The sequence below is a fragment of the Scaptodrosophila lebanonensis genome, unplaced genomic scaffold (genome assembly GCF_003285725.1).
Source record: "Scaptodrosophila lebanonensis strain 11010-0011.00,11010-0021.00 unplaced genomic scaffold, SlebRS2 tig00000098-arrow-pilon, whole genome shotgun sequence".
Taxonomy (NCBI): domain Eukaryota; kingdom Metazoa; phylum Arthropoda; class Insecta; order Diptera; family Drosophilidae; genus Scaptodrosophila; species Scaptodrosophila lebanonensis.
In genome coordinates this window covers 51,496-65,549 of record NW_022060568.1, presented here as the reverse complement: position 1 = coordinate 65,549, position 14,054 = coordinate 51,496, and the positions used below count along the sequence as shown (strand labels likewise).

At 40.8% G+C, this 14,054-nt stretch overlaps 2 protein-coding genes across 2 annotated transcripts; one reads left to right on the top strand and one right to left on the bottom strand.

The window, feature by feature from the left end:
- Nucleotides 1-10,231: 10,231 nt before the first annotated feature.
- Nucleotides 10,232-11,416, top strand: LOC115627924 (serine/threonine-protein kinase polo-like). Its single transcript, XM_030523818.1, has one exon. The coding sequence runs from the start codon at nt 10,232-10,234 to the stop codon at nt 11,414-11,416; it is 1,185 nt and encodes a 394-aa protein (XP_030379678.1).
- Nucleotides 11,417-11,596: 180 nt separating this feature from the next.
- Nucleotides 11,597-13,974, bottom strand: LOC115627759 (T-complex protein 1 subunit zeta). The gene is made up of 2 exons (XM_030523545.1): nt 13,749-13,974; nt 11,597-13,336 (listed from the first exon to the last, which is right to left on the bottom strand). Exons 1-2 carry the CDS (start codon nt 13,883-13,885, stop codon nt 11,875-11,877), a joined length of 1,599 nt encoding a protein of 532 aa, XP_030379405.1. The 5' UTR covers nt 13,886-13,974; the 3' UTR covers nt 11,597-11,874.
- Between the last annotated feature and the right edge of the window lie 80 nt (nt 13,975-14,054).

The following is a 14,054-nucleotide window of genomic DNA, read 5'->3' as shown; positions in this document are numbered from 1 at the left end:
TGTTTTTATAATATATTGTGTTGGCCTTTCAACTAGGTTCGTTTCTCGCTTTCCGGAATAGTGGAATACCAAGCAACAAACAGAAAACACAAGCAAATTCAAGCAATATTTCGGAAGAAATTGTGGATAGGCCTAACTATGCTACTAAATGTCTCACCTAAGAGGTTAAGAGTTTTTAATTGCTCTTGTCCATAAACAAATAGCTTTGAAGATGGCGATGCTTTCTGTGATAGTCCACTCATAATTCATAATTTATTCGCTCGCCCATTCAAACACACCTCCAGCCCAAAAGCTGGCTCCACAAATGTCACAGAGCGACCGCAATGGTACTAGTAGTTGGGCCAGTTCCAGTTGATGGCTTGCTCTGTGACCTTGACCCATGGGTGAGTGTTCTGAGCTGCTGAAAAAGTGAGCAAATAAACAGCAGCACTTGAAAGCAGATCAAGTGAAGAGTTTTGGGTTAAGGGATCCATTGTCTGCCTGCTTCACAATTTTCTATAGAATGTTTTTTATATTCCCACAGTAAATGCCGACGAAAAAATGCAAATAAAAAGTATAAGTAATGGCCAATCGGGTAAATAAATTCCTTAAATCGTGTCTCAGCAATTGACTTTAGGGTATAACTTTAAACAACTTGTAAAGGTATTCGAGCAAAAAAAATATATGTGGTTTGAAAATTAAAAACTTTATACATGGTTGCACGACTTTATTCCATTTAGCGCGATTCAAAATATTTTTTATACACAACTTTTTCTGGAACCAATCTACCGTGTAAAAACAGAAATAGTGTATGTTCCTTGGAAACTTTAAATATTGATTTTATTGCAAGCAAACCATCTATTGTTCCTTTTATGCTGTTGGAGTGCATGTTCTTCTACCGTTTGCTTCGTTTTTAGAAACTTCTGTGAACATTTTGCAATTTGAATCAATTTTCTGATTTCTTTCAACATCAGTCCTTAAACACTTGTGGCTCCCAACCAATGGAGAACCAGTTCAATAATAAGCTGTTCTTTGGAGCCAAAGGACGGTTTAGCTTCTTTACAAATCGTTTTTGAACGGAACAGTAAGTTTCTTTCTTCTCTCTATAATTAAAATTTAATTGTAATTACGTTCCAAGATGTGGCTCTAAAACATTTTTGAACCGTTGATAGGCCACTTTTGAAGAGCATAGTGTAATAGATACCCAATGATTCAGCATCCAGGATTTCAACTTGTAAGAAATATGTGCTTTGATTTATTTATAGTATTATCAAGCAAACTCTGCTCCAAAATGTTGAAATACTGTAAAGTCCAATTCGAGCAACAGCCCTGTTTGGATCATTCATAAAGCTTTTATCCTGCCACAACACTATTTAAATACTAATTCTGCCATCCCATAATTACTATCCAAAAACTGTGCCCTAACAAGGACTTCATACTCATATATTAATGCTGATTTCCTTTATAAGCCACAGCGCCAGGTTTTAACTAAAAATTTAAGCTTTGTTTTAGTTTTGATGTAATCTGCAAAAAAAAAAAATGTTCATTAATTATTAAGTTTGGCCCTTTTGATGTTGTTTCCGCTGCTGTTGTTGTTGTTGTTGCTTTTATTTAACCGGGCATACACTTATAGTTTGCATATTCCGCATTCGAAACTTTTAACAAATTGAACAAGTTTTCGACACATTTAATTAACTAATTGGCTTGTCACGTGTACGCCACATGGGAGGGCAGGTGAAAAATTGTTCATCGGTGCAGCTTGTGCCTCGGGTCCTTCACCCAGCTGCAGCAGAAGGTCCACATTAACCCATGAGGGCCGGCTTCGCAGCCCTATCGAACTAAAGCTCTTAAACCTTTGCATATGATCATCGGATTCGGTGCATTTTTACAAATCAGCCTCCCTTCACGATCGAATAGTTTTTGTTTCGCACTTTGCGATCTTTGAGAATTCAATTAACATGAAATTTAAAAGGGGGAAGCTGTTTTATAAAATCACTGCGGCTTTTTGAGGACAGACTTTAGTGGGTTAATGGATTTTGGAATAAAGGCTCTACTGTGGCTGGGCTTGATAAGGATGGTAGACCGCCCAGGCAGTTGTTATTGTTATTACTGAACATGAACGTTGAGCGGCGGCTGTCGGATATAAGCATATTCATATTTTATGCTTGGCTGCATGAGTGTGTGGCTGTGTGTGTGTGTGTGGGTGTGGGTGTGTGCGAGTTTTTGATGGCAAACAAATTGCGGAAATACACAAAGCACCTAAAGATTGACACGCACGGTCCTCAACAGCCCGCGAGTACTTCAAAAAAATGTGCGTACACGCATATTTGAGTCTTTAGAAAGAGAAAAGAAAGCACTTTCTAACGCACACACACAAAAAACACACTCAGAGCTGAGCTATCAACCTCAGCTGCCCCGCCAGTCCCACCTGTGTCTTCATCTTCATCCTTGCCATTGTCCGTCTTCGTCTTCTTTTGTGCTCATTTGGAAAGCCAACAAAAGACGCACGCCAGGTGCGGCTCTTGATCCTTAAACATATACGAGTATGTATGTGTCTCAGTGTGTGTGTGTTTGCCATCGATAAGATAGAAAATTAAAATTGCCTTATGCTGTCTGCTTTTTGGCGCAAATACCCGCACATGAGCTCGGCGACACTCGAAGCCAAAGCAGCGATATCTCAATTAAGCCCCACCACCACCGTGGGCGGCTCAAGGCGGCTCAAACCGCCTCCGTGTTCCTGGGGGAGCGGCAAGAAGGCTTATAACATATACATACATATGAACAAACCAAATTTAAAGTAGTCCTCTGTTTAAAAAAAGTGACCGTAAATATTCTAAGCATTTAATAGCTCCCATATCTATTTTAAGGAGATATACTAAATAATTCAACTGAGGGCTGATTTGTTTCTTCTTCATTTTCTTCGGAAATATTTGTCATTTATTAGAAACTTTATATAGCCTCGTTGTTGAATATATGTATCTGTCATAGGACTAATCGGAACAGGAGTCACTCTTAGGACTCAACCTTTTCGATTTGATTATGAGTTTTCTCACTATAATCTGAGTTTTATTCCAATCGGTTCATTATATCGTATAGCTGCCATAGAAATGATTGAAATGCGAAGTAAAGGGCGATGAGTTGGCACAACTGAACCAATTACTTGTTTCTCAACGAAAGATTACTTACTTGATTGGGAATTATAGTGCAAGAAAGGTATAACAAAAATTCGAATACCTTTATAACTTCAACATCGAAAGTATAGAAGTAAAGTTAATAACATTTTTAATAATAAATTCATCAAATAATTTATTTTTCAAACAAATTTATTTGATTATTTTATTCTTAAATTGTAATGAAAAGATATTCAAGATATTTATCATATTTCTAATACCTTTATAGCTTCAACATCGAAAGTATAGAAGTAAAGTTAATAACATTTTTGTTTCAAATCAGTTATAAACTTTTTTTCAGTTAAACATAATAGCAGATCATTTATTTTTACAAAAAATTTATTTGATTATTTTATTCTTAAATTGTAATGAAAAGATATTCAAGATATTTATCATATTTCTAATACCTTTATAGCTTCAACCTCGAAAGTATAGAAGTAAAGTTAATAACATTTTTATTTCAAATCAGCTATAAACTTTTTTTCAGTTAAACATAATAGCAGATAATTTATTTGATTATTTTATTCTTAAATTGTAATGAAAAGATAAAAAGCTTGTCTTTAGTCTGATGTTGAGACCAGCCATATGTATGTATAACCTGAACAAATTGAAAGCTCAACCTGAACTATATACATATAGTATAGTACTCGTATACTCGTAGTATGTACTATATGTATTTGAGTATGAAGTGTTTAGTGTTCCTGCGCCATCCTACTTAAGTGGGCGCTTACGTACTTGTGTACAGTATGTGTGTGCATAATGCATTGTTTCTCCTTGTGACAGGATAAGGTTCCATGGAAAAGTTGTCGCAATCCCATTGGCATTGTCTGAGTTCGCCCGTTCATCCAACACCTTCGTTTATAAATCGTTCGTTTGACACAACAATGTACTGGGAAAATGGCATAAAAAAATAGCTGCAGGTGTGCACTTGTAGCTATGTATATGCTGAATGATATATGTATGTATATGTGTGTAAGTGTGTATATAATGTATGTATATCTAGTTGCATTGCGCTTATGATGCTCAATGCCATTCTTTAGAATGTTGGATGGGCACCAGCTGCAAATTTCTGGACATGTCCATTCACCTGCAATCATCTGACGTCTGCTTAGTTGTCGGTTTGTATAGAAGCCCATACACACACACATACATGCATATGTACATACATATGTATATATAGCTGTAGACAGTGGCGTATAAAATGTTCTTGCAACTAAACCGCGTAGCGCGGTGAAGGCACTATTGTGGTTTTGGGATGGGAAATGCATTTTTTTTTAAAGAGAACTTAATAAGGAGTGAAAAAAACCCTAGGGATTTTTAATAAGAAAGCGTCACGTAATTTCAATTTCTTAAAGAAATTAGTTTAGAAATGTGCGTAAAAAAACATTGAATTTCTAACAAAGAACGGCTAAAAAGTGCATTGCGAGATAAACAGTGGAACATCAGCACAAAAACTGCTTGATTCAATGGAAAATTGAGGAAAATGTGGTATTTCTCAACAGCGCTATCAAATGCAAGTACTCCCAGTAACTACACATCTAAAATTATGTTTCTTTAGTGTTTAATTAATTTAGCATCAAGGCTGCAAGGCTGCTTTCCCTCATTGCTGAAATGTGAGAAATTTTCTGAAAATAATTAAATACCCATTTTTTCGATTCCATTAAATGTGAGTTGCATGTCTGGCCCAAATAAGCTGACACTCACTGTAGTCGTATGTGTATCTGATTAGTAGGTGGGTAACCACCTGCCCGACTCTGACCCCTTTTGGATGCGCCACTTTATGTTCCAGGCTTGCACTTGCCTGCTCGTTGCCTTGGCACTCCAATTGCACTTGAGCATTGAGCATATCAGTTCTCCCCAAACAACTACTATGCAAATTTTGTATTGCTTATGCACGGCGGCGAAAGTTGGCAAGGATATGAAAGTTATATTCGTGTATAATGCAGGCTAGCAAGATGCTGCACAGCACGAACTTCTTTTTGTTCCCACTGCCATCGATTGAACTGAATTGAAATACTTATACTTGCATACATATATACTTGTATGTAAATATGTATGTATGTGAGTGGGCTGCCCGATAAGTACAGGAGAACAATCACTGAGAAATAAATAAAGTCGCTTTTGCTCTTAGGAACGATTTATTCTCTGTCCTCTTCTAGAAACTTAAGTACAAGTATAGGCTAAGGGAATAGCATTTGTAAGCTGTTATTATGGCTAGTAGTCTAGATGGATCTACCTCATTCGAGCAATTCCACCGAATGCCTCTCTCTATTTTCATAGAAGTCCAACCTTTTCTACCAACATCGATCAGTCCCCAAAAGCTGTGTTTAATTCGCTTTTCTTACATAAATAGGCACTCGACTCCATTTATTTGTTTAAAAAAAACAACAAATAGTGCTGTCGATACATATACGAAAACTATGATTTATATTATCATATAATATTATAAAATAAAATAAAGATATCTAATAACACAACGTTATAATTTCAACTTAAAAGAGAAGAAAGCCTAAGAAAAAACTATACAATAACGTCTACTAATGCCTCCGACGCGTTGGGGGAATTTCATTTGCCATTTGGTCAGCTATGCCCCGAATCACAGTCATATGTGGTCAGAGAACTTATACACCTAACAGGCTATAAGAAATAGTAATTACAGAAAGAAAAGTAATTCTACTTAAGAACTAATTATGCATAAAGAGAAAGAGTAAAAGGGAAATCTCCAACACGGTGGGTGAAATTTTGAAAGCCAGTCCGGCAAGCTATGCTCTATAGTATAGAGTATAGAGTCTATACCAAATGCAACCGTAACTAACCCTCAATTATGAAAGGATATATTTTCAAATGAAATGATCGATTTGCGGGCATGCTTCAAAATCAATAACTTACTAGATGAAAGCTGCAATTGCATGTGCATGTGTTGAAGGCTCGCACACATATATGTAGGTATATATCTAAGAACGTGAAGCCGACTAACAGTTACAAAATAAATTACGCGACAACAATAACAATATATGCTTGTTGCATGCTTCATATACATAGTATATTATTATTATTGTTGTTGCAGCGAGCAACATTTTTGCATGTGGAAAGCCATTTGCACGCAACATATACGTATTCAACTGACATTAGTACCACACCCTAAAATCCGCCATATTCCACCCACCAGCCCCCACCAGCCAATTCCATATAACCAGCCCTGGGGTTGAGTAAGAAAATGAAACTAAAATATAGAAGGAGCCGTCGAAAATATTTTCAACATTGGTTGTCTGCCTGAAAGTTGCCTTTCCTTTTCACCGTTTTCCAATTTTCAAGCAATTTGCCTGCAATTTGTGTCATTTCCGCCCACTCACAAATTATCTGCAATTTCATTTGGCAGTTCAAAAAGAAAGCATCAGAGACACACAAGCAAATAGCGCGTCACAAAGCAGGCAGCGGCGTATAAATTAAATAAGAAATTATTTGCCTCGCGTTTTCCTCATTTTCCAACTCCCTTTGCCCATACCCTACCACGCACAGGCTATTTACACTTCAGCCTGATGTTTGTAATGCACATTCAAGGAGGTCCTAGTTAATACAAATTTCTAGCTTTTTGCTAACGATATTTGTGCATCGAGCACGATAATTATAAAGAAATGTGCTTTTGTTTCAGAGCTCCAAGTATAACTAATGCAGGACTAGAGATCTCTTCAACAATTCATCATATCTGTCCGTCTATTCATACTATTGTGCCCCAATCTTGCAATTAAAAAGTCGAAATTTACGAATTATTAAAAACATATTTTCATTTTTGCTGTCTATCTAAGTTCATATAATTATTACAGATTAGTAAAATAATGCAACATAAAAAACTGGATTCTATTTGGATTTTTCTTTCAAAAATCGATATTGTCGATCTCTTCAAGTTGGCTTTATAAGTGTAAGCAGTTTATTTCTTAAGTTTAAAGCAAATGTAAAGATGTATTTCTTTGTTTAATGATTTGACGGCTGCTAGAAAGAAATCAAAAATAGCGCTAAAACAGATTAAAACTAAGCGATATAATTTCATTTCATTCATGTATATGCTATATACTTGTATTGTTTTGTAGAGCAGCGAATTGTTTGCACTATAAAAATCGGATTGTATGTGGCATTCAGAATCAATCGACCGATATGTTGATTCTTAAGACATTCTCAACATTCTTTTTGGAGAGTATGAAATGTTCGATGCAACTTGTTGCCCTCTTTTTTTTTTTTTGGCTGCCGCACGGAAATGAATGATTTATAGCGGTTGCAGGATGGGGCCCAAGCCCGAGTTGGGGCCCAGGCATGGGCATGGAAATGGGCATGGGAATGGAAATGGGCACCCATTCCAAATATCCCAAGCAAGTGTGGCCTCAGTCTTTCACATTTTATTCCTTTTTATTTGTAGCTTAATCCTTTTTGCTCTAATTTATTTACATTTGTTGGAGCCTGCCTCGCAGCCTGCTGGTTTGTTAAGCGCATAAATCAAATAAGCAAATAAAAATCAATTTCAATTTTTGTGCCGCGAGCCACTTTCAAATCATGAAACCGAGCCAACAGAGCCAGACCAGCCAAGGGCAAGCCCTGAAAAACTTGGCGCGAAAGCTTTAAAATTAATTAAACTAAGAAAGTTGCACAAAAATGTTGACAAATTCGTTTAAGTCGCCCCGAAGTCGCCCCCAAAAAGCCAAAACAGAATGGTGGTTGCATGATGGCGGAATGGAAGGGGGTCCCTCAGACGACAAATTGTTAATGAAGTGAAAGACTAGAAGCTTTGGAAACTTTTCGCCGCCTATTCGCTTAATTTACGATTCTTGGCCAGCGCCTGTGCGTATGCAATAAAAATTTGCATTACTTAAAAATCTCAACCCGTGGGAGGCGGGTTAACAAACAGCCAGAAGGGCACAACCATATAAAATGTCCAGCCATTTATATTATGCCATGTAGCGACATCAATTTAGAAATGCGATAAAAAATAGAAAGAAAGAAAGAAAGAAAGACAAAAGTGCTCAGACACATTTATAGGCCACAGGTAAGGCAACGAGAAGGCGATGATGGAATGAACAACGGCAAGCAGAAGTCTAACAAATGTTAAGCACATAAATCGTAGTCAAAATACACAAATACACACACACACACACACATACCCGCTCAGACATTGCACAAATCAAAGTTGAAAGAACTGAAGGTGCCCCCTAAAATGGATTTTCAACAAAATGAAATACATTTTCAACACAATTTAAATACAAAATAGTTTATGGCCAAACACAAATACACACGCACAGAGCCATACACTTATCTAAGTGTGTCTGGGTTTGCATTTGTGCTTGTGAAATGGGCTGGAATGCCAAAACAAATTTCAAGCTCATTATCATGCTCATTTCAATATCAATTTCCGTACACCGTCGCACACATGAAAAATCCTTTCAGACATTTTATCCACGGGCAGCGCCCAACCAGGCGACATACACTCAGAAGTTCGTATGTCCAATCAAAGGATTGAGCCTCATTTCATTGGAAAGTTGCCGAGCACTTTTGGGCTGAGAGTGAATCCTCACAGCTTTAACTTCAATTACAAGCTACTTGTTTTTATATCTCTAAAGCAGAGAGATGTGCTTTTGTTATGTACGCCCAATATTTACAACTAGTTTTAATTTTGTTAAACGAATGTTTGGAAAACATGTTTTTATAGTATCTATCAATAAACAAAGATTGTTATTTCTGTCTTTTCAGAAACGACAGAAGAAGAATTAGTAAGTTGTTTCACAAGAGTAACCAACTTGTATGCAATTTAAAATATACAAATTACTTGTGTTTTGTGGTCCCATAAATATTTGCAGCTTTAGGAAACTATTGGTTTAAGAAAATACAATACATACACCTTTTTTTTATTCTTAAAAATATTTTCCTTATTTCTAGGCTTTACCTGGACTTGTTTTTAGAAAGCAGCTTTCTCAAAAGTACAGCGGTCTGCCCATAGTTCTATTTTGAGGTCTATTTTGGACACTGAGCTTTCGGTTCTGCTTCAAAAAGAGAATTTTTTACCATGCATTTGGTATACTCTGTACCCAAAGAGTGCTCAGAAGAAGGGGTCCCAGATCCCACATGTTCTAGAGCAGTATGAAGAGATGATGCTACAATATCCGCCTGTCTTACACTCCATTCTTGTTCGGCTCAAGGCATGATAATCAACTTCTTTCTTCATTTAAAACGACAACAGATTCTTTTGGTTTTTTTTTATCTTGATGCTATAAATATCTGCTTGTTTATGAAACCATAATTACTTTCAATTTTTTAATTTATCCGAATAGTTATATCTGTAGACAAACAAAACATTTATTTAACAACCCATCGGCGTTTCATTCAGACACACTTACAACTTCATTGCAGGCTCTTCTTACTCTTGATGTAAGTAGATGTACGCATACCTAGGGCTGTTATATACATACAAGTATGTAGGTGGTATGGATTCTTCTTATTCCACTTGCCATTCTACTTGTAGAAGGGCGTGCCCCGAATTCTTATAGACCGAGTCAACTTTGTCGCCTGGCTGTGCAGTCAAGTGTGTGTGCGTGTGTGTCGATGTCCCCATCCATGGATATTCTGTGGGCTGTCAGATGGTCTAAGCCTTTTTCACTCGGCAGTGTTCAAGGCGTCCAGGGCGGAAGGAAGCTGTTGCTTTGAAGTGGGCGCAATGTGGCCATTGGCCCTTGGCACCGCCAACGCCTACAGCAACCCAAGGCGGCCCCTCAGCGCTAAAATTTGCATAATTCAAACGAAGCGTTACGGTGCTACGAAAATAGTCAAAGCCGAATTTGTTATGCGTTTCGCATCTGTCAAAGGCTGACGGCGGCGGAGCGCCATCAGCGCCTACCCACAATTGAAATGCCAGCCAGAATGAACGAGGGTAAACCTTGTGGCAATGTACGCGAACAAGCACTGCCAGCTACTTGCTTGGCCAGCCGGTCCAGTTGGCCGGCAAGCGAGCGAAAAACAACTGCCATGGATGCTGAGTCATTATCGAGCGATTAGACCAGGTGCCTGGCACCAATGACGCACTGCTACTGGTCGTGCCCGTCATGGTGACGCCATTCATCCGCCGCCAGGCTCAGTATGCACACAGAGCTACAGTGGGCCAGAGCTCCCTTTCGGTAGCAGGAGGAGCATCGACAGATATGCTCAGCAAGCTGAAAGTTCTCATTTGCTGTCCGCCGGAACTGGACAGCAAACGCACACAGACACACAGGCCAGGAAGGCAGACAGGTGTGGCAGCCGTAGTAGGAGCGGCAGTACCAGTGGAACAGAGCCGACGCAGTGCACCAGAGGCTGATATTGAGTTGCCGGATGTGCTGTACGATGCCAACGATTGTCGTCGCTTTCACACCGGCCAGCTGTTGGGTCGCGGCACCTTCGGACGCTGCTACAAGCTCGTCGACGTGGCCACAGGTCAAGACTATGCCGCCAAGATCATCTCAAAGCGGCTGCACATCAGCACCCTTTACACGCCCACCGAAATGGCAGCCAGAGAGATCACTGTCCAGCGCCATCTCAAACATCCGCATATTGTCCGTTTCGAGAGTTTCTTTGAGGACGCGGACCGCATCTACATACTGCTCGAACTCTGCTCCAGAGGGTCGCTGCGCGGACTTCTCCAGCGCCGCAAATCGTTGACTGAATACGAATGCCGATACTTCATTCATCAACTGGTTCTGGGCGTTCAGTATCTACACGACTACCGCATCATTCACCGGGATCTGAAGCAGGAGAACCTTCTCCTAGACGAACACATGCAGCTAAAGATCGGCGACTTCGGTTTGGCCACGCACCTGTCCCATGCGGGAGAACGGAAGCAGATGCAGTGCGGAACACCAGACTACACGGCGCCCGAGGTGCTCAGCGGCGAGGGTTACTCCCTAGAGGTGGACATCTGGGCCATCGGTTGTGTACTCTACGAACTGTTGCACGGCAAGCCGCCATTTGATTCTGAAACCCTGGAGGGCACCATACGCAAAGTAAGGGCAGCCGAATACGTCCTTAGCTGTGAGATGAGTCCGGCCGCCTCCAATATGATCAGCCAGCTGCTCCAACTGCACCCGCCAAGCAGACCTGGCGCCCAGGAACTGCTCCGACATGAGTTCCTTCGGCATGCCGACCTGGTCAAGTCCCTCTCCAACGCCTGTTTGATTCTGGCACCCCCGACGAAAAAGGCAAATGCAGCGTTGCATGCGCAAAGACAGACTCTGGGGGCGACCATCAAGCTATAAATGTTAGGACGACTAATTTTCGGTAGAGCAATTCCTTAAAGAACGCGGTGTCTGAGTTCCTAAGCTGCGTATCGTGAAGCGCCTAACAAACATGTGTTATATACCGGATTGGACGAATTACTGTGAATTCTTTTTCCCACTCTGTAGTTTAAAAAAAAAACTTGTTTAAAGTTTATCATATATATTTTTTTTAAACCAATGGTTCTGTATTAAGTAATTATTAGTGTTAAGGTTCTTTATGTATAAAAAAAGAAAGAGCACATATTAAGTTGAACCATTCTATCCATTTGTTGTTCTTCAGCGTTGTTTGGGGATCGAATACAGAGCGCGATATTGAATTTTTTTTGTTAGTTACATATATCCGTTTAAATGTGTGTGTGACTTGTGTGTGTGTGTTTATGTGTGTGAGACAACTTGGTTAATAATAAGTTATGTTGTGCGAGATGGAAAGTTCAACACTAGCCCTTGAGGCTCGTCATGCCCGCGCGCATCACTTCGTCGACCAGTAACAAATTGCTGGCAATAATCGAGCAGGAGTTGAGGATCTGCTTCTTCACAATGTAGTTGTCGTAAACACCCATATCGACAGGTTTCATGGGCTCACCTGTGCTCAGATCTAGACCCACCAATTCGGGATTCAGGCGATCTTCTTCCGTCAACTTAACAATGGTCTCTTGTGCATCGTAGCCACTGTTTATGGCCAATGTTTTGGGCACCACCAACAGTGCATCAGCAAAGGCCTGCACGCCAAGGCGAGCCTTGCCCTTAATTGTGTCCTTGTACTTGGTAAGCTCATTATAGGCACGAATCTCAAAAGCGCCAGCGCCGGGTACCAACGCCTTGTCTGCAATCGTATTGTTGATTGCACGCAGACCATCGCGAATGGCGTCCTTGATCTGAGTGATGGTGTGCTTATTGGGCCCCTTGATCAGAATGGTCACCGACATCGGATTTTTGCAGTCCTCGACAAACGTGTATTTGTTCTCACCAAGCACATGCTCGTAAACAACGCCAGCATAGCCCAGATGTTCCTCCTGCAGATCGTCGAACGAGTTCATAGCCGTGCCACCGCAGGCTAAAGCTAAACGCTCCATGTTGCGGCGCTTGGCACGACGCAGAGCCAGGATGCCTTCCTTGGCCAAGGCATCCAGGGACATGGGATCGATGCCCTTCTGGTTAATCAAGACGAATGTTTTGTCGGTGCCATCGCACACCTGACGTTTCAACTCAATAACCTTCTTTACGCGCTGGTCGATGAACTCGCGCTCAGCACGCACAAACGCTTCACGCTCCACGGCGGTCTTGTAAAAGAAACCAGAGTTCACTTCGGCCTTCTCGTACTCCAGCGACACATTGGCAGTCAGGATGTAAGCTTTCTCCAGACGCTTGGGCATGTCAGGGTGACGTGCACCATGGTCCATGACCAGGCCACGCACCAGCTGCGTGTCCGTATCGGTCTTATGCTGCATCTCCATCAATTCGACCATGTGCAGATCAACAGGTAGCTGCTTCTCATTGCTGATGGTCATGACGGCATCTACGCACACGCTGGTCAGTAAATTGGCGAGCGCTGGATGCACTTTAGTCTTCAAGCTTGTGTTGGCCACTTCTGTGAGAGTCTTTTTGTTGATCTCGACAGGCACCTTGACCGCCTCAAGAACCTCCAGTGCCTTGTCGCGTGCCTTCTCAAAGCCTTCGGTCATAATGCGTGGATGCAAGCCCTCGCACAGATAGAGATCAGCTTGTTTCAGCAGCTCACCAATCAGCATCACCGTCGAGGTGGTGCCATCACCAGTGGAATCATCCTGGGCAGTGCTGGCGCGTGCAATCATCGATGCAGTGGGATGTTGAATCTGCATTTCATGCAATAGAACATTACCATCCTTGGTGATCTTGATGTCGCCGCCGCCAGAGACCAACCTGCGAATGTTCGAGAACCCAAACAAAATTAATAAGTATGCATCGGTGTGTGTGTGCGCATGTGTTTCTTGGGCCGAGTCTCGTGAGGTGCGTCAGTTGTAAAAACATGAAAAGAATTGCAATTTTGCTGTGCTGGCAGCATAAATCGACAGATAGAAAAACAAATTGCTTAGCTAGCCCATCTAATTGCGGTCATTCTTTAAAACAAATGCCATTTGTTTAAGTTTTTACAAACTCTTATTAGCCTAATGCTATCTCACTCGCACGCATGACGCATGCCGCTGATTGCAATTCGATTCTAACCTCACACATGCGGCACGACAGCTGTCGAAAAATTGTTAATAATTATACTAACACCAGTGCAATTGCATTGCAAACTGTAATGAGGTGCACCAGGATTTTAATAACTTACATTTTCACTGTGCCCTTCGGCCCCAAATTGGTACGCATCACATCCTGCAGGCCCTTGGCGGCGCTGATGTTGATGGAAAGAGCCTGTGCGGCGCGCGCAAATTCAGCCTTTGGGTTTAACAAGCTAATCGAAGCCATTGTTTCTCACACAACAATATATTTTATTCTACTTTCAATTAATTAATGATGAACAAACGCAAGAAATCTGTAAATACAACACGCGCCGCCGAACGTCGAACAAATAATGGTGTGTATATCGATATCTCGCTGCCGTGAATAGGCTTAATAGAAAATCGTGCATCGATAG